This window comes from Electrophorus electricus, chromosome 7 (genome assembly GCF_041902795.1).
Source record: "Electrophorus electricus isolate QZ-2024a chromosome 7, ASM4190279v1, whole genome shotgun sequence".
NCBI classification, from domain to species: domain Eukaryota; kingdom Metazoa; phylum Chordata; class Actinopteri; order Gymnotiformes; family Gymnotidae; genus Electrophorus; species Electrophorus electricus.
This window is the reverse complement of record NC_137503.1, coordinates 24,959,069-24,981,733: the sequence shown is the minus strand read 5'-3', so window position 1 is coordinate 24,981,733 and position 22,665 is coordinate 24,959,069. Positions and strand designations below refer to the sequence as shown.

Here is a 22,665-nt window from a genome sequence, read left to right as displayed (position 1 = left end):
TGCACAGGAACTTCTGTTCAAGGGAGAAGCAAGAAGGCACATCTGTTCCCCAGGAGAGTGGTGCCTGACCTTCACGCCGCATAGTTTTCTGCTGATGCCTTCCATCTCTAGGTCTCTGCCTCTCTGGGCTGCCTCTGCCTTTTTGTTGATCTGGAGGCATCTGTTCTTATTACTGTTGAGCCATGATGTCATGGCTGGACTGTAAACAGCAGTCTTGTGGGTGTGACCTGGCCATGACCCAGTTATCACGGCACTTCACTACCCAGACACACACACACGCATGTTTCTAAATAAATGTCAGACTGTGGCATGCATGGAATTTTTTTCCCCTCTACTACACACCCACCCTATCCTACTCCACCTTCCTGTGCTGCTGTTTTGAATGGAGAAAGGTTACGCAAGAGTGCCATTTGTGTACACTGGTGAATCAAGCACGTGGCTACCTCAGACTGTACGTTGTAGAGCGTCTGTGTATTTGTTTGTCCGACGGAGTGCATTGTGTGACATCGGGTTGTAGGTAACGACGCAGCAGAAGTAAACTCTCACATTGGATTCATCTCCAGCCTGTTCTAGACCAGACTAGGCAGGAGTGTTTTCACACCTCTGGCAGCCATGTGGAATCCAACCTTTAGATCTTCCACATGCCCTTAAACATTTCAACCTTACAAGCAGCTCTGCTTGTTTGAAGCACGTAGCAGCTGAATTATGGGATGGTGTCACGGGGTGCTCCTGCATTTTTGTGAAAGCGTCACTGATCACACGCGAAGTCATGTCCTGTTGTTTTGCCATGGAAGAAAACTTGAGGCTTTCTCTCTGGCTCTCTCTCTCTCTGCAGGATTCTTCTCAGGAGGGGTATAGTAGCAGAGGTCAACCTGCTTTGACTCCTGGGAAGCCAAACCATGATGAGATGGGGATAAACCAACAAGACCGGCCGTCTAGCCTTCCGGTGAGTTCTGCCCGAACTTCTGGGCTCTGAGAAGTATTTGTTAATTTATCTTTGTGTGTGTTTAATTTCTTTTCCAGGTGCATTTGTAACCATATGTTTTTAAACTAGCACCGTTTTTCATCTGTATTTTTGTTGTAACTCTTTTTGCAGTGTCTGGCATGTTTCTCATTTTTCTTGACCTAAAGCTGGTTATGAGAGAAGCAGCAGCTATGTGTTTTGTTTTTGAGGTCAGAAACTCGCTAACAAAAAGAAAATAATGGTTCCTGGTGCCAGGGCTTCACTTGAGCCTGCCCCCCCCCCCCAAATCTGAATTTGAGAAATTCACAAGCTTCAACTCATGGAGCAGGAAGAACAGCCTTTTCTGTTAAAAAGCCATGCTGCCACTCTAATAAGCAACACAAAGCAGGGCTTGAGAAGGCCAGGAAAGTGTTTTTTCACAAGTGCTGAAATCGCCCAAAAATGTGCCAAGGAAATGCAATGGAGTGTGAGCAGGAGAGGGAAAGAGAGAGGCTGTGTGTGCGCGCGCATTCCTCTCTCACTGCAGCACTTCCTCCACTGGTGCTCTGCTCTCCACTGAGCTGTCAGCCAGCCATTGGACGCTTGGCCTGTCAGTCAAGGTGGGCTCACGGGCCTTCCGAGCCTATCACATCTGATCCAGCACACACGCATTTATATTTCTGTTCTAGAGAGCAGAGCTTGTAGATTTTACTTACCCATTTATCCATAAATTACCTCAGTGATACTATACACAGAAAAATAGCTTTTAAGATATTTTCACACTTGTATTTTGGGCCATTTGGATATAGAGTTAGTAACCCCACAGAGAGAGTCATGCGCCCTGCCCAGGAGATATGTTAGAGACACAGGACAGTGAAACCATCCACACCCCAGGGTTGGGTAGTGGGTTAACTCGAGTTGCGGTGTCATATCCATGGTGCCGTGGCATGGAGAGGCAGAGGCAGCATTGTTTCAACACCATGGCTTCTCCCTGCTGATCTATTTTTAAATCTCTCTTTGTGTCCCTCTGGCCCATTGGCCCAGTGAACCCTGCCAAGTAGGAGGAGTGAAATAGAAGAGTGTGCGTGCGTGTCTGCGTGTGTGAGGGAGAGAGAGAGCGAGAGACACAGACAGGCTGTGTGAGCATGTGTGCGTGTTGTTAACTATCTGTGGCTGACATTCAGAATCTCGTGACTCATAATGTCAACAGCTAAGATACTACAGATCAGACCTGAGGTGTTACTGAAAGCAGATTATGTTTACATATGGCAGCCTTTCATAAACTGTTAAACAGTAATTATTTAGAAGGTGGTTTTATCAGTGTTATGTTCTAAATTATGAACAGCCCTTCTTAGTCTCTTGGTCTTCCACTTTAAAAATGCGATAAAGCTGTGAGTCTATTTCTATTGGTAAACAGAAGAACACTGGTGCTGGTATTGTTAATGTGGCTGTCACCTGTGTGTGTACACACACACACACACACACACACACACACATGCAAACACAGTGAGTCTTCCTCTCAGCTCTCCCTCTGAAGTCTGAGCTGAGGCTTTGAAGTCTGGCTGCTGCTGGTAGTGTTGCCATGGAGATGTGTTGAGTATCAGCCCACTCATGGATGTGCATAGGGCTTCTTATTGATGTCTCATCAAATCATTCTTCTAATGGAATTTATAATCAGTGAACTGTTTGTTTTCCCTTATGAATGGTAAAATATTAAATTTTGCACTGCTAAGAACTCTAGTGGAAGACTATCATAAGAATGCTTGTTGTATGTTTGTTTCTCCTGTGAATCAGGGTGAGTATGGAAATGAGCTTGCTTGTTTGTTGTGAAAGAACGGAGTTCTTTACAACCGCGCATCTAACTTTTCCTCGCCAGCTTAAGCCCATCTCCATGCTGGCTGGGCTTTTTGTACTTTCCTTGTCTCTGTGGTGTACGTTTCATTTCAACTTTGGCTGGGGGGGGGTGTTGACACCACCCATCCTGGCCCATCATATGAGTAGTGTGATGCCCCAAGCTGCGCCTATGCATGTCCTTATCTTAACTAAGGAATCCCCATAAAATCCAGTGTTGGGAGGGTTTTTTTTGTTGTGGTTTTTTTTTTTTTTTTGAATGTTCTGAGGGAACATTGCTCTCCCACACATAAACACAATGTAATCCACCTTGTTGCTACTGACGGGCCCCAAAGGAAGCATGACCTGCTGAGGCTGTGATCCAGTGAGTCTCAGAACAGCAGGCAGTTCAGTTTTGTTGGTCTTGTTTTCTCCAGTGTCAGCATGGCCTCTGTGGAGACACTGAACCTTGCACAATCGCTCTGATGGACAGCTTTTGAAACAATATGTGAAAAATGTGTCAGGATGCTGCTTGTCTAAACCTTTTGGCTGAAGAAAATGGAATTTATTAACGGATGTTATCTGTCATAGTGGAGGTCAGGAAAGAGGTTGTCCATTTCAGATGTTTGCTAAATTTTGACAGATTATTCTGGTGCATGAGCCATGGTTATCAGCACTCGTATATCAGCCTAATGCCAGCAAGTTAAAGGTCGGCCAGTGTGACCCAAGCACCTGGTGTGTCTTTCTCTGGACGCTCATCTGCATTGTGGGGTGGCCTGTTCACTGGGCTTTGCTGGGGTTTTCTGAGATGATGATGGCTTCATGTTGAATGAAACTGTGGCTGCCTATGTCTCACTGTACATGTGTGGGGGGGGGGAGGAATTGGGTGGGGGGTACATGGCCATCTGCTCTACTGCGTAACTGGCTGAATCACCAGGCATGCTGCCCGCATGCCGGTTGGGTAATACGCAGCCTAGACCATGTTCTCCATAGCAGCCATCAGGTAGGATGAATTCCAGGATGGACAGCGTAACTCATTGCACACATCATGATACAGTATTCTTATCATCTAGTAAGACAGCCATGTTTGAAGAGAGCAGATGAAACAGGAGCATGAGTTAAAAATAATTTGATATATACCTTAAATTGCCAAATGCTGTATAAATCATAAACATTTGTCTATATAGTCCATGGGGTTAATTGATGGTTCTCTGAGATGTTTCTCCTTTTTTTTTTTCCGCTTGTAATCTTTTCACACTATACTTGAAACAGTGATGATATTCAGGATGGTTGTGAAACCTGTATCTTTATCTTTATCGTTAGCCGTCTGTCCGTATCCTGCTTTACATCCTATTTTCGTGTCCTTGAGGTAATTTCTGCTGTGTGCTGCTGACCTTTGTGTGCATCCCCTTATAAATTATTAGCTGTCTTCTGTGAAGATTTTGAGCTGGTGCCTCACCTGGAGTAAGACAATAAAAACTCAGACTCGTTGAGGCCTTTGGTCTGCCTGTTGAAGACTCATCACTCACATCGTGTTCCATGCTTCCCAGCCAGCTTCATTCCCCTGTTCTCTCCCTCTGTCTTCATTTCCCATAAGCACATGATTAAATGAAGTGTTTATGCATGTGAGAGTCTCGCTGCACATGTATGAATAGGCTGTGATCGTGTCCATATATTCATATTCAGTATGGTGTCATATGTTGTCATGCTCCAGAAATGCTGTCTGCTGCTTAGGGACCATTGCTCTGCTCAACACCCTCCTCATGCATATCCCATCTCTCTTTATATATATATATATATATATATTTTTTTTATATATTATACATGCATGCATGCATGCATGCATGCATGCATAGATACATAGATAGATACATAGATAGATACATAGATAGATAGCATATTACGTGGACTGCAAAGTGCATGTCTGCATAAGATGATGGTCCTGAGATGTGAAGCGCCGATTCCCAGGACGGGGCTGTGTACTGCCATTGCTACAGTAAGTAGAGCAATGACGAGGCTCCAGAATTAGATGCCACGCTGGCATCAAAACAGGCCCCCTAACATTCTCACATCTTCATGCGTAGACCATGGAAAAACCAAGCAAAATCCTCAAAAAGCAATCTTGTTACAAAACTATTGATGGTGTACTGAATGTATAATTAGCAGGTTATAGGTAAAAATACGTTTAAGGTGTGTGTGTGTGTGTGTGTGTAATACACACACACACACTTTTTTTGTTTGTTTCATGTGAAACAAATATATATATATATATATATATATATATATATATATATATTTTTTTTTTTTTTTTTTTTTTTTTTTTTTTTTTTTGTGTGTGTGTATCACGTAGTGCCAATCAATTCTTTTGAGAATGGATAGCCAAAGGCAGTGGTTAGTAAGATTAATAGGTGAGTGTTTTAACAGAGTAGCAAGGACAGACACACACGAAAGCACGCGCACACCCTTACTTCATTCATACCTCAATCAGCTGTGTCATCGCTCACTCGGAATAAATACTGCTTTGGTGTGCTTTTTATCCCCTTCCTCTCTCGGTGCCTGGAGTATTTTTGGCTCATGCAGAATTGATGTGCATTTTATCCTTTTTACCTGCTGCTTAGAGCTTTTCTTTTGCATAGCGGGGGAATAGTTAGCGTGTGTGTGTGAGGTGTGGTTGTCTTTCTCCCCAGTTTGTGCCCTACATGGAGTGTGGGCTTTTTAAATCGTTCTGTATGAAAGAGCAGTTGAAATGGCTCTTCTTGGCTGCTATGTACTTCATCAAAGGGTTCCTTTCGAAGGAGAACACAGCTAACACACGCTGGTCCTTGTTAAATTCCCTCGGCTTCATTTGGCTTTCATTCCCGTTCTCTCCCTCTGTCTTTTTGGAATAATAAGGTTGTACTACTTGGCGGGACCTTACTCTGATAAGAACTCTATAACAGGTCTGCGCTCAAAGTCCCAAACCAAGAAGTCGTGGCGAGCTTTTCCCCTAACTCGCTTGGTTTCTGCTTGGGATACAACCCATGCATCAAAGAGCTCTGCTTGAACAGTGTGGCTGTGTGGGTTCAACCTAGAACCACATTCATTAAAATGTCCTTATAATAGGAATAGCATGCTTGTCAGTCAACAAGGTGGCTTTTGGCTATTCTGCAGGATTGCACAGTTAATCCTGCATCAATTATATCAATTATATTGGGGGAAACACAGCAATTAATGCGTTAAGCATTACGCTCAGTGGACTGCAATTTCTGGTTCCAAATGTCACTGTATCAAAAAGGGTTTTGTATGGGCTGCAGTACGGAATCTCGGGTGACATTGGGGAGGTGATCAAAAAGAAGTTTGTGTTGAGTGTTTCGGCAGTGTTGCTTCCCCAGTGTGCCATCTTCTGTTATAATCCTTGTAAAATGAATTGATTGTCAGTTTTGTGGTAGTAGCACAGATCTACATTTACACTATGACCAATTAATCTTTTGTCTGTACCCATTCTGTTCACTGGATTCTAATTAGCAGATTCTGATATGTAATAATAATCAAATGACATAATTGGCCTACTTTTTGCCAGGGGATTTTGACTCAAAATTAGAGCAAAACTCTTATCAAACCATGTTACTCAGACAGGTCTTACAATCTGCTTTGGGTGAACGTGGTGTGTAATGCGGCCACTGGAAACTTGCATCCCTCGTTTACTCTTGTCTGTGTTTTTGTTAACTAATTAGTTCCCAGGCCAGAGATTACATTAGAGCTGTTATTATGGTTCCCAGGTCTATGCAGTCCCAGTGTAAATGGCGCTCTGTTCATGTGTGTCTTGTTTTTGAGCTGACCTCCTTTTGTTCTTCCTTGTATGGGGCCTCTGCACTCTTGCTGCCTGCCATTTTGGCGTGCTGGGATGTCTTGTCCAGTTGTCTACGGCACTGTAGACCTGAGTGGTGGGCTGTCCTTTCGTTGCACGCCTGCATGTTGGCTTGTTGGAGGTGTGTTGGATTTGATCTCTTGCTGGGTAAAAAGTGGTCGTCGTGGTGGGGTGGCATCACAGCCGCGTGCGCACGGAGCTGAGGCCGGGAGCGTCTTGTCCCGCGCTGCTCTGTTGAGGCTTCGAACACGAGACACCCAGAGGCACCGAGCCGTAGAAAATCAAAGCATGTCGTTCGGCGGAAACGCAAGACGCGGGTTGGTCTCTCTCGTGCTCTGCAGTCAGGTGTGTGAGAGACCCTCATCTGAATTGGCTATATTTTTTTTTAAGTTGACATCTAGCCGCAACTTGCGTCGAGATCTCTTTTAGCATCTCATGAAAAGGAAATGTTAAAGATGTGAAGATATTGGCGTTACAAACAGTGTTTCTAGCTTACAAAAGGGTGGAAGGAGAAGGGAAGCTGCTGGGCGTGCATGTGCGCGCGCACGCTCTAGAGAGGGCTGGAAGCCGAGCGGTGCCTTAGCGTGCGGCATAAGAACAGGTCTAAATAAAGGAAGCGCACTGGATGTGGGGAAGAATGGGACAGGATGGCAGACGGTTCGGAGAGCCAGCACACCCCTCTCCACACCCTCACTCCCTTTGTGGATTACGGTTGTCTTTTCACTTGTTTCAGATGTCTCAGCTGGGTTTGATCCCCTCTCCTGAAACAAGCGCGTCTCCCTGCTTTTTGCAGTCCTGGCTGCTGTTCCTGTCTCCCTCCATCACCCCCCCCCCCCCCCCCCCCCGAACCAATCTTCCTCTCACTCTTTCTCTAGCTCTCTCTGACATCCTCCCTCTGTCTGTCTCCGTCTCTGCTCCTGTCCCATCCCTCGTGCATAAGCGGTGATGGTGAGGGGGAGGCTTGTCTTCACAGAGAACACAGCTGTGCTGAAAAACACCCAACCGTCTTTCTCGCGCGCGCTCTCACTCACACTCTCACACACACACATTGTGTACACACCCCTTTTGTGCTGCATTCTAATTTACTCTGAGTGTGTGCTTGAAAGCAGTGCTGTTTATTCTTCAGCCCTGGAGGCTGGCGTGCATCTTGTCAGTGCTCTCCTCTCCTCCATCCCTCCTCGCCTCTCCTCTCCTCCATCCCTCATTTCTCCCCTCTTCTTGCTTCCCTGTTCCTTTTATTCCTCTCCCTCTCTCTGTGCTCTGTGACTCGTTCTCCATAATTAGGACGGGCATGGAAAATGAGAGGGGGGTGGAAGGTGGGGGGTGGATGCTGATGAGGCAGACAGGATAGGGAGCTGATAGGCTGAGCAGTTGGCAGGGGGCGTCAGGGGGATGGGGAGCAGCGATGCCATTGGCTCGCCTTGCCCCAGAGGGACTGAGTGATGGATGGAGGGTCTGTGTGTGTGTTTCTGCACGGAGCTAGGCTCTTCTCATCAACAGCTCATCAAATCAGCCACTGCTTCAGCTCTGCTTGCTCCACTCACCCTGCTGCAAGTGTGTTAGTCATTGCCTGCGCCAGGGAACGGAGCTCTTTGCTTTTCATCCAAATTTTTATCTGTTGTGGGTTTTTCCCCTCACCTTCCACTTTTCTTTCTCTCGTCACATAAAGACCACACCGTCTCATTAGAGCTGTCTGCGTGCAAACACAAACTCAACGCAGCCCTGTACTCCTGCGTCATTGTACTCATCTAATTACATCGCTGCATTGCTCTAATTGACTGAGTGGATCATAGTAACGGGGCTTTCTGGCCTCAGACCATGCTGTACCGGGGCTCGCTAATTGATGACTAAGGCAGAGCTTGGCTTGACCATGCAGTTGTGATGACCTTGAGAGTATCAGGGAACTACGCTGGCTCTTAAAGTACCTGATGCAAACTTTAAGCCAGTGACCCACTGTCTACCTGAAGCTCAGAAGCTGGTAGCGAATTGGGGGCCTTCCGAGGTAGAACAAACAGGAGCTTCAGCTAGTGAGGTGTTTGCACGCTGGCTGGCACCCAAGGTGCCTCTTTCGTGCCCCTCGACATGAAATGAAGAACTGTCTGCCATTGCAAAGATTAGATTAGTAAGTTATGAAGTGAGACTTGTGAGTGTAGTGGGCAGGGGTTGGATATATATGCATGCCTGCATGCTATGATTACATGGAACCCAGCTCTGTCTTTGTCTTTTTGTTCTTACATTGATAAAATAAGAAAAAAATGATTACGTGTGTCTCACAAGCACCTACTGACTCGATTAGACTTTCCATTTATAAGTCTTGCGTGAGATTTAGCTTCAGATATGGAGTGGTGCGGTTGTTCTTTCCAGTGCTTTCATCTTCCCTTCTCTCCTCTCATTTCCATCACCAAGATACCAAAACAAAAGTGAGCACACTTTTAGAATGCCGCCGGAAACGCACTGCTGCTAAGACCTTGTGTCTGCCCTCCACAGCCAGCTGCACATGAACGTAAATGGACATCCTGTCAGACCTCTAGGCATCAACCTCCCCTCCAGAGGAGCGCAGGGACGAGCTCGGAGCCGTATGAAGATCAGAGCCTGTGTTGGAGCCGTGTCTGAACACGTGCTTCTTTTTTGGGGTCCCCTGATAGCGTATGCTTGTGCAGGAGCCATGTGGTCTGTTCCTTTGATTTCGGGACAGGATTGTTCCTGGGGATCCCAGGGCTCGGGCCATCAGCACTGCTCCCCATCAGCCGCCTCCCAGCAACTGTTACCAAGACAGCAGACAGCAATGGCAGCAGCTGGCATCATGCCAGCTCCAGTGGTTGAGGAAAGGGGGTGGAAATAGATGGGGGATGGGAAACTGTCACTCTCTCACATGTGTTCTCTCTCTCTCTCTCACTGTCATTGATTAGTGCTGATAGGAACGAAGGGAGGCAATTAAAGCACTTTAATGATGCCTTTTTTCATGCTTGACATCAGAGATAATGAAAGTCTTGGACGGGTCCCAGAAATCTCTGTCTGTTTATTTATTTATTTTTGTTCTCTCTTTGTTCCTGAATGTGCTTGCTGTCCTCCTGACACACTCAAAGGCGGCGTGTGAGCAGGCGCTCGGAGGGAGTCGGCCTCTCTCCACCAACTCCTACACCAGCCTCAGATCTGCACTGTCACAAGCATCATCTGTCACCAAGCTGCCCTGCTTCAAATGATGCCAGGCAGTCCCGTGTGGATGTGTGAAGTGTAAGGTGTGTGCGCGGGAGGGCGGGTGAATACTTGATAAGGTGCGAGCGTTTGTGGAGCTCCCGCTGAGAACATCGGGGTCTCTGTGGACATGTGCTGTCACTGCAGATGCTAGAACAGTGACATCATCTACGACAAATAGCTTCCATCAGTGTTCAATACTCAGTGAGCCATAGGAAAGAAAGTAAGTGTGTGTGTGTGTGTGTGTGTGTGTGTGTGTGTGTGTGTGTGTGTGTGTGTGTGTGTGTGTGTGTGTGTGTGTGTGTGTGTGAGAGAGAGAGAGAGAGAATGCGCTGTCATGGCAATAGTATTTGCTCTATCGCACAGTTCTATGATGTTGAAGCTGACAGCTGAAGATATGACAGCTCAGGACCTGATAAACCTGACAGATATATGTATACACACACGCATGCGTGCACACACATGCACAGCCTGCCCTGAACTACTGAACTAGTTTCTTCTGTTTGTTGAACATTCAGAATGCTTTATGGTTCGCACGCACGCACGCTACTGCTGCTGATTTTGGCCTCTCCTCCTCTTCCCTGGTATTCTTTGTTGTGTGTCTGAAAATGGAGAGAGCTCCAACTCTTCGTCCACACACACTTTCCCAACCCTATCCTCCCACCGGGGGCCCAGATGGAGAGGCCTTAATTTCTTCTTCCATCTGCCTTCCCCTTGCCTTAGATAGGCTGTGTGCTTTTAAACACACACTTTTATTTCAGAAGTAAACCTTATGAATACTGTTAGAAGCTTTTGGTGATCTTTATATTAGAATCTGTGTTCTTTTTATTCTTTCATATTTTATTTTCTTAATCTTTTTATACTGCAGTCTTTTGTTCTCGTTCTCACCCTCTGCATCCTCCTGGTGACTGTCTAATCCCTCTCCTCACTCCGCTGTAGCGCGATCTTTGTCTAGGGAGCTCGTTTGCTCGCTCTCGTCAAACTTAATATGGCAACCAGCTCTTGGATTGTCATGCTTCACAGCAGGGGAAGAGGATTCCTGCGCAAGCACAGAGGCCATGTCCTCACCCCCATCATACTGCTGCACGGCTTTGCCACCTTATTTCTTTGTGGTGAAAGTCTACATTATCACGTCATTTTAGTGCTGGGAAGGCATGGTGCAAATTGTCATACCAGAGGTTTTAACAGGGCAGGAATGGTCTCCGGCTTGAGTGTTGTTACTCCTCATAGTTCTGTGCTGACAAAAAGCCTGGATAAGACCACAGAGCGTTATGAGAGTGGCATGCGGTCCTGCCGTGTATGAGCTTCCTAAACACACAGCAATCTGCCTACTGGGCTTCGGCAAAGCTTTGTACAAAGGCTCGCTCGCTGCCATACGCCGTCATGCCTGGCTCCCCAATTAGCCCTGATTAGTCTTCAGAGCTTTAATTGGCCACAGGGGTGCGGAGGAGACGGGCCCAGGAACAGTGGCGAAGAGGAACACATGGGGATCTGCGTCGTTCTACCCTCCCAGTCGCGGAGCAAGAGAGGGGGGGAGAACAGAATAGCAGGAAACTCAGGTTAGTCTAAGAGGGCAGCCTGCAAGAAACCTGCATTAATGTATTTACATCCCCTCGCACCCTCCCTCCTTTCCATCTAGTTTAGAGTGGCAGAAAGAGCTTGAATGGCCAATGAGGCTGAATAATTACATCCATCAATTAAGGAACCTGAAGCGTTAACGAATCTGAATAATTATGAACATAAATCATGCAAGCAAAAAAGTCTGCTTTTTTTTTTTTTAAAGGTTTAAGTGGCTAGGCCAATGCTCTCCATATGAGAGACTGAAAATACAAAGTAGAGAGACTTTCCTAGTTATACTATTAAAAGTTTGTGCTATTTCAGTTCTTCAGAATATTCCACTTGCACAAGATCAGAGGACGGCCCTCACAGCTTACGGCTTTAGCAGCTGTTTGCCGTTGAGGACGGTGCTCCTCAAACCCCACCCTGGGATAAGACAGAAGGCAGAGATCACACCAGAGTGTGGAAGCGAATGTTGAAGCCGTGCGTTATGTTGAAATGAGACTGTCCTGTAACTCACAGAGAAAAAGCATGCAAGTCACAGTAGAATTACTATACAAGATGAGTGGAAATTAACTCATAGGAAAACTTACCAGTGGAAATATTAAGAGCGATGTGGGCTCATCTTTGACCTCTAGCATGGCTGCTTTGCGGCGGGTCTCGGAGCCTCGCTCCAAGGTCCGCTCCTCCCCATAACTAGGTCAGCACCATCAGGCCTTTTATTTCAGTCAGCAGGCGGACAGGAATGAAGTCATCCCTCCCTGACCAGTCAGAGGTTTCCATACTGCTCATTCCCAGAGCGCCATATGCTGTTGCAGCAGAGCCAGTTCAGCCTCGTGCATGGCTCTGATGCTCGGTGTGCTTCACTGGGGTGGTTCTGGTCTTTTGTGTGTGTGTGTGTGTGTGTGTGTGTGTGTGTGTGTGTGTGTGTGTGTGTGTGCGCGTGTTCAGCCTCGTGCATGGCTCTGATGCTCGGTGTGCTTCACTGGGGCGGTTCTGGTCTTTTGTGTGTGTGTGTGTGTGTGTGTGTGTGTGTGTGTGTGTGTGCGCGTGTTCAGCCTCGTGCATGGCTCTGATGCTCGGTGTGCTTCACTGGGGCGGTTCTGGTCTTGTGTGCCTGTGTGTGCGTGCGTGCGCGTGCGTGCGTGCTCGTGCATGCGTGTGGGAGTATGAAATGACGGTATGGTATCTGGGTAAAGGATGTGATGGTGGTTTTTGATAAAAGGCCATTGAAGTGGTATTGGCCGTAGCTGCTGTCACCTCGCTGTTGGCCACCTGCTCAAGCTGTGTTCGTACGAAGCAGGCTATTTGGAGACTTGGTTTAATTTACTGCTGGCAATCGTGTGGTCTTGGATACGGTCAGAATGCCCGTGGGGTAACGGCTTTGGAAAGGGGCCTACGAAAACAAGCAACTCCCTGGCCATATCTAGCCTGGCACGGGCGCTTGTTTGGGCAGGGCATCTCCAGTGAGAGTGCTTGGCTTTCCTGGCTGCATGCTCCATTGAGATGAAAGTCCCATCAAATGGCTGCTCAGGTTTTCCATTTCCTGCTGTTTGTGAGCGGCTGACGTCGCCACCTTGCCAGACTGAAATGCAGCAGTGTCATTTTTGTCCTTCTTGGCTGTTGTCTCTTATAAGTATGTCCTCCAGACAGAAACATGGCACTCGGGTTTCAGTCCTCACTTTTTTGTGTGTGTGTGTGTGTGTGTGTGTGTGTGGTAGGACCTCTCTGGCTCCATAGATGACCTCCCCACAGGCACAGAAGCAGCCCTCAGCTCTGCAGTCAGCGCTTCAGGCTCCACCAGCAGCCAGGGCGAGCAGAGCAACCCCGCCCAGTCACCTTTCTCCCCTCACGCCTCGCCCCGCCTCTCCAACTTGCGCAGCGGACCTTCACCATCTCCTGTTGGCTCGCCTGTAGGCTCTAGCCAGTCGCGCTCTGGACCCATATCACCTGCTAGTGTACCAGGTAAAGGGAATTTTGAGAAATAACTAAAAATAATATTTCTGCTTTTAGTACTGTAGGTTTTGTCAATTGTGCCTGTAGTGTAGTCCAGCACTGCTATGTGTCATTTAGCTCCAGACCTCAGTCACCACTTTATTCCATTACTGGAAACTTCTACTTTGTCGACACCAGCAGAAGGAGCTGTAGCCATCTGCCCTCGCGCTGCGCTCTTTGCATTTGTACAGCTCGTAAGGCCTTGGGGGGGGGGGGGGGGGAGAGCTTGCTTGTGCTTCCATCAGACATGGGTCAAAGGAGGGAGCCCAAGTTCACAAACAAGACATCCAGTCATTAAAATAGTTTGGAAAGTCTATGAGCAGTTTGGTGTCACTTCAACGCAATTATGCTCCTACAGTGTGGGGGCATTGTTAATCGCTGCTGTCTGATAGGCTGGCTGCCATGGCCTTTGAGTAGCTGGAACTGCTGCTTCCAGTCCTCCGTCCTGCTCTGGACGCCACTAACAAGGTCTGCGGGAGACCATTATACCAGGGTGCGCGCGCGGATGCCTCCCCCCTGCTGGGAGAGCCGTCCACCATTATACCCGTGCTGAGGGGGCTACAGAGAGCAAACGTGCGTGCACACAAACTTTGTATGGCTCCTGAAAGACCGATTTAGCCCCACAGATGTACGTCCCTGAGGACGGGTTGGGTTGGCTATGCTCATTTCGGGCTAATGTTTGCACCATTTCAGAGCACTGTCATTCTGTTTGTTGGTGTATGTCTAGGTACACAGCTGGCCCCGCAGACACCGGGGAGCGTGTCGGACGTGGTGTCCCTTTCTGCCCTCAGTCAGTCGCCCATGTCTCAGGAGAGAGGTGAGTGAGCTCAGAAGCACGGCACGCACACAAGCGCACGCATGCGTGCAAACCCTTATTACCAGACTGTGGTTCCCTGCCTCGTAATGGTTATCCGTGTACGTTTCTCATCCGTCCTGACAGTGAGTCTTAACGCGCTGTTTGTCCGCCGCCCGCTCCCTCTCGCCGCCATTTTCCACAGGCGCGTTGGATAAACGAGCTCATTTGGGTGACACATCGGCGCGCGTTACGGCTCAATCGAGCAGCAGTGCTCCGGCGCCAGGATGCAGGCCCCAGTGCCTCTGACGGACTGCCTGCTGCTGGAGGCTTTTCCGCTCCTCCCACGCCGGGCGCTGTTCTGTGCTGTTCTCAGAGCACCACCCGGAGCGTCCTTCGGGTCCCAGGGCGGCAGTGCTGCTGATTATCGGCTGCGAGCGCATGCTCGAATGCCGTAGTTATTCCGGCTTATTGATTCCAGAGCAAGATTGCTAGCACGTGAATGTAGCGTTGGAGCTTGTTGCTGATGAGCTTTAACAATGGCAAGCCGGGACATTTGTGTAAAACGTGTAAGCTGATGCCTGTTGGCTTTCCATCCATGCCACAGCACAGCTGTTTCTGAACTGGGCTGAATATAAACCACCTATTTTCTGGTTGTTAATGAGTAGCTAGAGGCGTAGCCAGGTTGACCTGCTTCTGCCTCTACCCTTCCTTGGGAAGAGTGGCAAGAATGAGCCTCAACTTACTTTCCTATTTCCGAAAACCTGTTTTTAATTGCAAATGGAAAATAAAGCATTACTCAGAAGGTGAACCACAGTTAAAGTACCTGGGAGAGAATAATCATCTTTGTTATTATTTTGAGCATCGTGTGCACTTGTTGGAACTCAAACTGTGTGTGTGTGTGTGTGTGTGTGTGTGTGGTACGCATGCACATGCAATGTGCTGGTTTCATGAGTTTCCTCTTTTGTTACTGTTTGGTTAGGGGCCAAAATCAAACTGCCAGTCTCTAGGACTTTAATGGCTAGTGTGCGTTCTGAATGACAGACATTCTGGCTCACTCTCTCATTTATTTTTCAGGCCACACACACACACAAAGCATTCCACTAGTCCTTCACGGATGGTTGTGAACTGGGTCAAGAATTCCTTGTGCATACACAAATGGCAGATGTGCCAATAGGCTGTCCTGATATCATCTTGGGTTTAATCAATATTTAGCATAATCTTTAATTAGTTAATAGTTAATTTAACTATGTTTAGAATTTGGTATACAAGAGAATCAAATTTAAAAAATCGTTTTTTATTAGATGCATAATATTCTCTTGCATGTCAAACTGACAGCTTGCCTCCTTCTGTTTTGCTTTTGCTTGTCCAGGATTTGCACACAACCTGCAGCGTAATGTCCCTGGGCTTGGCCCTGGCTCCCAGTTTGGCCCCCAGCAGCCTGGGCCCTCCATGTCTCCCCACCCCTCTCCTATGGGCCCCATGCACCACAACGTAGGCACCTACCAGCAGGGTGGTTCCGCCTACGGCCCCCAGGGCGCACAGTACGGTCCTTCAGGTAGCGAACGCCGTCGGCCTTCTCGGACCTGCCAGTGGATGCTTTAGTAATTCTGCTCCATGATAATGCTTTGGCTTCGCCCCGTTTGTTTCCTGAATTTGCATTGATGAGTCTATGGGCAGAAGCGAAGCTTTACACAATCATTTGGTTTAATTTCCCCTATTGTTGCAGCTGTGCGTGTGCGTGTGCGTGTGCGTGTGCACGCATGCGCATGCGGGGAAATGGCCGTGATCCACCTCTGAATGGGACTAGGCAGTAATCCATCACGAGTGTTATGGCATGCCTGGGTAATAAATGAACGGCCGTTGTGCATGCCTTCACAGTATCGCTGGGCCCTGCCTGCCTTCCTCTTCTGATTGATAGTCCCTGTTGTCCTGTTGTTTCGCTTGTGTAACTGGCAGCTGGCTGAATGCAACGGAAATGCGACCACTGTGCACTCGACACTGACGGATCGGCGGAGCTGGTTGAGAGTGGAGGAAGACAATGCGATGATTGCATGTTTAGTTATTCATGGAAAGAATAATTAAAAAAATATGCTTCTATTCTATAGGCTGCTTGGTGAGAGCATGTGTTTTAACTTGCAGAGTTTCCCTTTTTTGGTCAAAACTTTGCGCCATGGTGGAAGGTGTATGGAGAAGCAGGCTGCCAATTGTGTTGTGTTTGGCGTCAGTGTTGGCTTTTGTTTGGCCCTCCACGTAACCTGAGGAAATGGTTCAATCACAGCGGAGACGCTGATTCCAGGTCAGCGCTCTGGCTGCAGTGAGGCGCTCTGTTGCTAATGCAGCACTGACTGAACTCTCACCACAGCCCTGGTGTGGATCCAGGGGACATCTTCCAGGGACTCTGGGTATTCGGATGCAAGGCAGCTGTCGCGCATCACTCAGATCAGTGGCGCCATGCCCTCTCGTGCCCCAAAGGGAATTCTGGGATTACGGGGACTTGGAGAGGGGCAGCACAGAGCGCCTGACTGTGCCTGAGCTTTCGCATGTAATTGGCAGCGCTCTAGGGCCCTGCCTCGCTCGGGAAGGGTAAAGATCCAGTCCTTCCAGCTGCCAGCAAGCTTGTTAGGGGTTAGGACTTGGAATAACTGTGCACTGTGGAAAAAATAGCAGCTTTCCCCAACCAACACCTCGACCTGCTTTATATATTTTTGGAACTCTTGTGCCACATCAAAAAGTTTTTTTTTTTTTTTTTTTTCCTTCATGTTGAGGGGAGAGGAAGAGATGCCAAGACCTCAGATTTCCTGCGGGACTCCCGAAACCTCAGGCAGCTCGGCAAGGTGGAGATTTCTGGCTGCATTTTGACAGCTGCAGTCATATTGGAAATCCCTGTTCTAATTGTGCCTCAAATGTTACTCGGCAAAGACTCATGTATAATGATGATATGCATATGGTTTCAACACACATTCAGAATGCTGGAGACCTAAGGCGATTTTTGAATGCTGGGAGCAGTTTGCAGATTGAAATCATGTCTCGTCGGGAGCGCGCACAGCTCATTAAAGAGTGGCTCTGTAGCGAGTGGCTGCAGCTCCTCTTGTGTGGAATCTCCATTCAGCGCTGTGGAAACTTGCTGACAAAGTGGCTGCCTGTGCAGCCAGCTCCAGCTGTTCTCCCACAGAGCTCGGCTAATCTGGATGTCTGCTTCAGAATGGGAGAGGAAAGAATGAAGTGTGCAAAACACCTTGATCCCCTTTCTGACTAGACTGAGCAGATTTTCATGGAATCAAACCAGTAACTACCAAAGTCCCTTTCCTTGGGTTTAATATGTTTAATGTGAGCTAATGAAAAGCTCACATCCCTTTTTGTTAACTTTATCCAAGAGCCAACGCTTTGTGTCTCTCCAGGAAATTACCCTCGTCCACAAAACTACGGCGGCGCGCCTGGTCCCAGCTACAGTGGCCCCGGGCCGGGTATGGGCCTTGGCATGAACGCCAGCAGCCCCATGCACGGCCAGGGCCCTGGGCAGCCCTGTGGCTCCATGCCGGCTGGGAGGGGGCCAGGTCAGCCAGCCGGTGGGCGTCCATACCCGGCAGGCTCCAGCAGCGTAGCCCCCACCTCACCCAACATGCCCCAGACCGCGGGGCCTGGCATGGGCCCCCCACCGGCCACGGGTAGCCGGAAACCCCACGAGAGCTGCCCCGTACCCTCTGCACAAAACCCCCTTGCTGCTCCGCAGGCCAGGTGAGTACAGCAGCCCTGTTCATACTGTATTCATCTTAATAGTCCATCCATTAGCATCTGTCATTTGTTGCGCTTTAATAACAGTGTTGACTACGTAAGTTTTATTTTTTTTGGGGGGGGGGGGTTGGACACTGAATTAATTTATTGTAAACATAATTTGGCCACTGACATCTGCATGTTTATAAATGGTACAAGCAACTGAAACTCCTCAGCACTAAGTATGGTTATACTGGGTATATTTATATCCTTATTATCAGTTAAAGTGATCTGGCACCCAACCAACGAGGCTGTTGTGCCCTTGCCCTCTACTCCAGGCCTCCGTATGCCCGGTCCCCTGTGTATCCGGGGCTGCCTGGGCTGGGTGGACGTCCTTCCGCCTTCCCTCCCCCCCCCCATTTTGTCCAGCCCCACGACGGGCCGTACGGCAGTGGCGGCAGCTTGGGCCTGCCTCTGGCTGAGCAGTATGGGTAGGTGCAGCAGGCCCCGCCACCCCGCTGCTTGTGCTCCTCAGCTGGCCTGTCCTGTTCAGAGCCTCCCCACCCTTTGCAGCCTCGAAACACTAACCCCGCACACCTCCCGTACACATGCTTACGCACCAAGCCACCACAGAGTACTGCACGTCAGCCTCCTCGCCCGGCCTAGTGAGCGTAACTAAAGTTGCCGTCTAAGACAACCTGCTGTGCTGAAGCCTGGAGCCCAATCGATGCCCTGCACTCATTCTGGGTGTGTATGCACGCTACTGATGTATGGTGCCACAGAAGCAGCCATGTATGATCACTGGCCCCAGCTGCTTGCAGCGTGCTTGCTGTGATGAGCGTCCGTCTGCGGGTTGGGGGAAATAGGGGACAAAGTAACCGAGCAGCAGCGTCCTGCCCCCTGGTGTGACTCAACACAATGACTTCCTCCCTGATATCCAACTGAAAGACTATAAATTGGATAAGATGTGACCTCTGGCACATCTTGGTATGAGTTCTCATCACTCCAAAGAGCTAAAATCCCATTAAACAGAACACTCATGGTGAGCTTGAAATAAAGAAAATGGACTTTTTAGGATGCCATACTCTGCTCATTTCTCCATTCCACTTCTTACTGGACTATGCAACGAGTTAGCCGACTATTAATGATAGCTGCATATAGACACACTTTTCTTTTGATATTGTTTGATGCTATTTTTTTTTCTTTTTGACAATTACATCTATATTCTAGCCATTTGGTAGACACTCTTATCCAGAGCAACTTATGGAAGTGCCTAATTAGATGAACAGTACCTAATGGCTTATATTGCCTAGCATAAAGCATACTGCCCTCCTGTGGACCAGAAAGATTTCTTTTTTTATAGGCTTTTACCCCCTAGTTAAGGGCCAGTTTTAATTACTACAGTGCATCACAGTAAGCCAAACCTTTCTTCTTTCCCTACCAACTGAAAATTTAAATGCTTGGAGTAACCTTCTGCCCTTACATGTCTGGCTTTATGGTGCAGAAATACTAAGCACGCAACAATTCTGCTTACAGCTAACTTTATGGATGGGATTATGGGATGTCATAAACATTGCTGCATTTTGCTGTGTGATCAGCTCTCTTGGCTTTGTGTTGGCATGTGCAGGCCGAGTGGGTACCCAGCCGGGGCCCCCATGGGTGGAATGGGCCCAGGTGGCCCCTATAACCAACCGCCAGGCAGCAGCTCGAGCCGGATGAACCTGCAGGGCTCAGGATACAATACAATGCCTGCCGGTAAGAGTTTGGAGGACTACTGCAGTTACACGTCTGTTCACTGTTAACCTGATGTCCTATTTTTGAGCTGATTAAACGTGAGTCTTTTTGTTAGTACATCAGGATTCTTCAGTTCAGTCCACAGAGACTCTCAGTCCACATTGTTGCTGAGTTCCATTTCTTAATATACCTGAGCCAGCCAGTCAGCCCTCTACAGCCCTTACGTGCATTACAAGGCTATCGCGTGTTTGGAACACAATAAAAACATGGTTCTTCAAGCACTGGGTTGAAAACACCCTGTCCTTAACTTATTCTTAAGTTAAAAATCTATGTGCAAGGGTGAATATTAGTCTTAACTATAACTGTGTACATTTTTCGCACAAGTGAACCATCCACCAGACTGCTAGATAAGTTCTGTCTGATGACATTACAGATGGGACTGGGTTTGTGTGTCTTTGCAGGACCCATGCCTATGGGGCCAGTAGACACTGTGCCAGCCACTGACCCCAAACCAAAATTGGAGCACAAGGAGGAAGGAGGTGCGGTAGGCGCCGAACCACCCAAACCGAAGGTACAAACATTTCTCTCTCTCTCCGTCACCTGGTCGGTCTTTTTCTTTCTCTGCCATTCTTTCACATGAACACATGATCAGAGGTGACTCTACCTTTTAAATTATGTGAGTAATCATTTGCAGCCCTCCACGCTGCTGTCTGACTGCCCTCTCTTCTGGCTTGTGGTACAGCTCTGCCGTCTGTGAATAGCGCTGTCAAAATTGGCCAAAAATGTTGGTACATTATTTCTCACAAAAACACACTGGTTCAAACCATTCAAATATGTTTTTCGCATTATGTCCATAAGACCGTAAATGAATACAGTGAGAAACATAACTAGCTGCATGCATAGATGGGTATATTTATTTCAGCTAAACACGTCTTTTAACTTTTCTTTGACATGAAATGGGGGGGGAAAATAAAACGCTTGGGGATTTGTAGTGCATGAAGCTTCGGTCTCTAGCCTTCGATATCTAGCGTTAGCTATTTAGTTAGTTCTGTACGTTTGTATTTTTGTTTAAATAAGTCTGCCACACAATTCAGAGAAATATGATGACAAAGATCTTTTACCCCAAGGGGTTATCCATGAAATGTGCAAAGAAGTGCTATTAAAAACAGACATATCTTAGGCTACTTAACTTACAATTTTGACGCTTGAAATCCCAAAACGCACGCTAGCTAGCATAAAAATAGTCGTAACGGGTCATACTAATATTTTTTCGAAATGAACCCTGAGGCTGCTAGTGCGTGAATAGGTTTAACTAGCTTACATATAACCGAAACTGTGCGGACTACAGATTACTCTATGCAGCCGAATTGGGAGCGGTTGTTGTTGATTGATTGATTCACGTCCATTTCCGTGTGATTCCTGTTCTGCAGTGCGTTCAGTGCCGAGGCCCACGCGAGAACTCGCGAGGCGGACCGCCGTAGTAGTGCTGCTTCCCCCTCCACAGTCGAATATTAATTTTCACAACCGAATGTCTGGGTTTTAAACAACACAGTTCTATTACACAGTCGAATTTCGAGTATTTGTGGACAGCAGTAACTGTCTCGGCCTGTTCCTCCAGCCTGTGGTACAGCTCTGCTGTATGCGACTGCCCTTTCCTCTGACTTGTGCTACAGCTCTGCTTTGCTTCACTCAGATCTTTGAGCCGCCGCTGTCCTACTCCAACCAGAAAACACAGACATGCTAATCGTCAGCGTGCAAAATGTTTTCCCATATTCCATAAACGTGCGTTACCAGGTGTGTGTATTTGACTCCCACCAGCTTCACTTACTTGTGGAGATTACGAATTGTGTATCTCCTGTAGTCAGGCTCTTATGATACAAATGGAGCAGACTCTCATTGGGCTTTCATTCCCATCTATTTTGGCTCTGAAACACACACACGCTGTGTAATCTCCCAAATCTTCATGTCCTTGGAACAACCTCTGGACCTCCATTTATACGAGCAGAACCTCTCTGGCAGCTGGGTATGGGGGTGATATTGATTTATAAGCCTATGGTTCTGGTTTCTGTTTCCTTTTGTAAAAGCCATCTTGCTTTCAGTGCTGTCTCATGTCATTGCCACAAACCTAGGCTCATTAAAGGATAAAACTGTGCCACTGACCACGTTACAATACCATGTTTTGAATATGGGAGAATCCGGTAGTATACCGGCAGTGGGGGGCAAAAGCAGATAAATAAAAAAGCCAGCCATGACTAATGGTAGTGAGGGGAGCTCATGGTTCATTCGGATTCCGAGAGCGAGTCGCGCTCATTTTCCCATGCCTCCTTTGATCTTGCCCTGTCTGATCTACACGCGTCAGGACGCAAACAGAACTCCTTTTCTTAGGACTTCTTAGTGTGCCATTTTTTGATACCACGTTCCTGTTTGCCTTTCTCTGCTCTCTTTTCTTTTATGTTGCTGTTGCTCGTTTTTTGGCTTGTCCTGTGTAGTACTTGTTGGGAGAGTCGTTACAGATTTTTCTAAAAAACATTTTTTATTTTTTGTGTGTGTGTGTGTGTGTGTGTGTGTGTGTGTGTGTGTGTGTGTCTGTCTGTCTGTCTGTCTGTCTGTCTTTCAAGTTTCTCTACTTTGTTGACGAACGGGGGGGGGGGGGGGCTGATGTGAGAGTGAACAAAATTCCTCTCTCGTCTTGCTGTCGTTTGGGTTATTGAACGAGCGCCCTTCTACCTCCGCATTGTGCCTGCTGTTGTCATGGTGACAGTCGGCATAGCAGCATGGTTGTTTTGCCTTGTCTTTACCAGAAAGTGGAAGCTGCTCTGCTCTTTCAGAGCTGTGCGTTCGCCGTCATGCTGTCTGAACTGCTGTTAAATAGTTCCCCTCCCTGTCTGGCTCTCATGGTTGTCCGAGCGTCGCTTTCATGCTAGCTGGTGGCAGCTGGTGATTAGCAGCAGCGAGAGCGAGAGGCGCAAGCAGAGAAGACGAGACGAGCGCTCTCCTGCGATCGCCGAGTCGCCGCTGCCGACTGGAGCTCTCCCTCCTCCGTGCTCTCAGGTTGTT

At 47.9% G+C, this 22,665-nt stretch overlaps 1 protein-coding gene across 9 annotated transcripts in view; it reads left to right on the top strand.

Moving 5' to 3' along the window:
• Window positions 1-22,665, top strand: part of arid1b (AT-rich interactive domain 1B) — a 43,591-nt gene that overhangs the window by 9,283 nt on the left and 11,643 nt on the right. For 5 of the 9 annotated variants that reach the window (XM_081717301.1, XM_035524263.2, XM_081717300.1 and 2 more), the window contains 8 exons: window positions 836-946; window positions 13,094-13,337; window positions 14,095-14,184; window positions 15,533-15,718; window positions 17,562-17,898; window positions 18,213-18,365; window positions 19,502-19,629; window positions 20,070-20,179. In XM_081717301.1, coding sequence (XP_081573427.1) covers window positions 836-946; window positions 13,094-13,337; window positions 14,095-14,184; window positions 15,533-15,718; window positions 17,562-17,898; window positions 18,213-18,365; window positions 19,502-19,629; window positions 20,070-20,179 — 1,359 coding nt within the window. The remainder of the gene's footprint in view (window positions 1-835; window positions 947-13,093; window positions 13,338-14,094; window positions 14,185-15,532; window positions 15,719-17,561; window positions 17,899-18,212; window positions 18,366-19,501; window positions 19,630-20,069; window positions 20,180-22,665) is intronic. The other 4 variants (XM_081717299.1, XM_081717298.1, XM_026998498.3 and 1 more) reach the window with 2 other exon arrangements.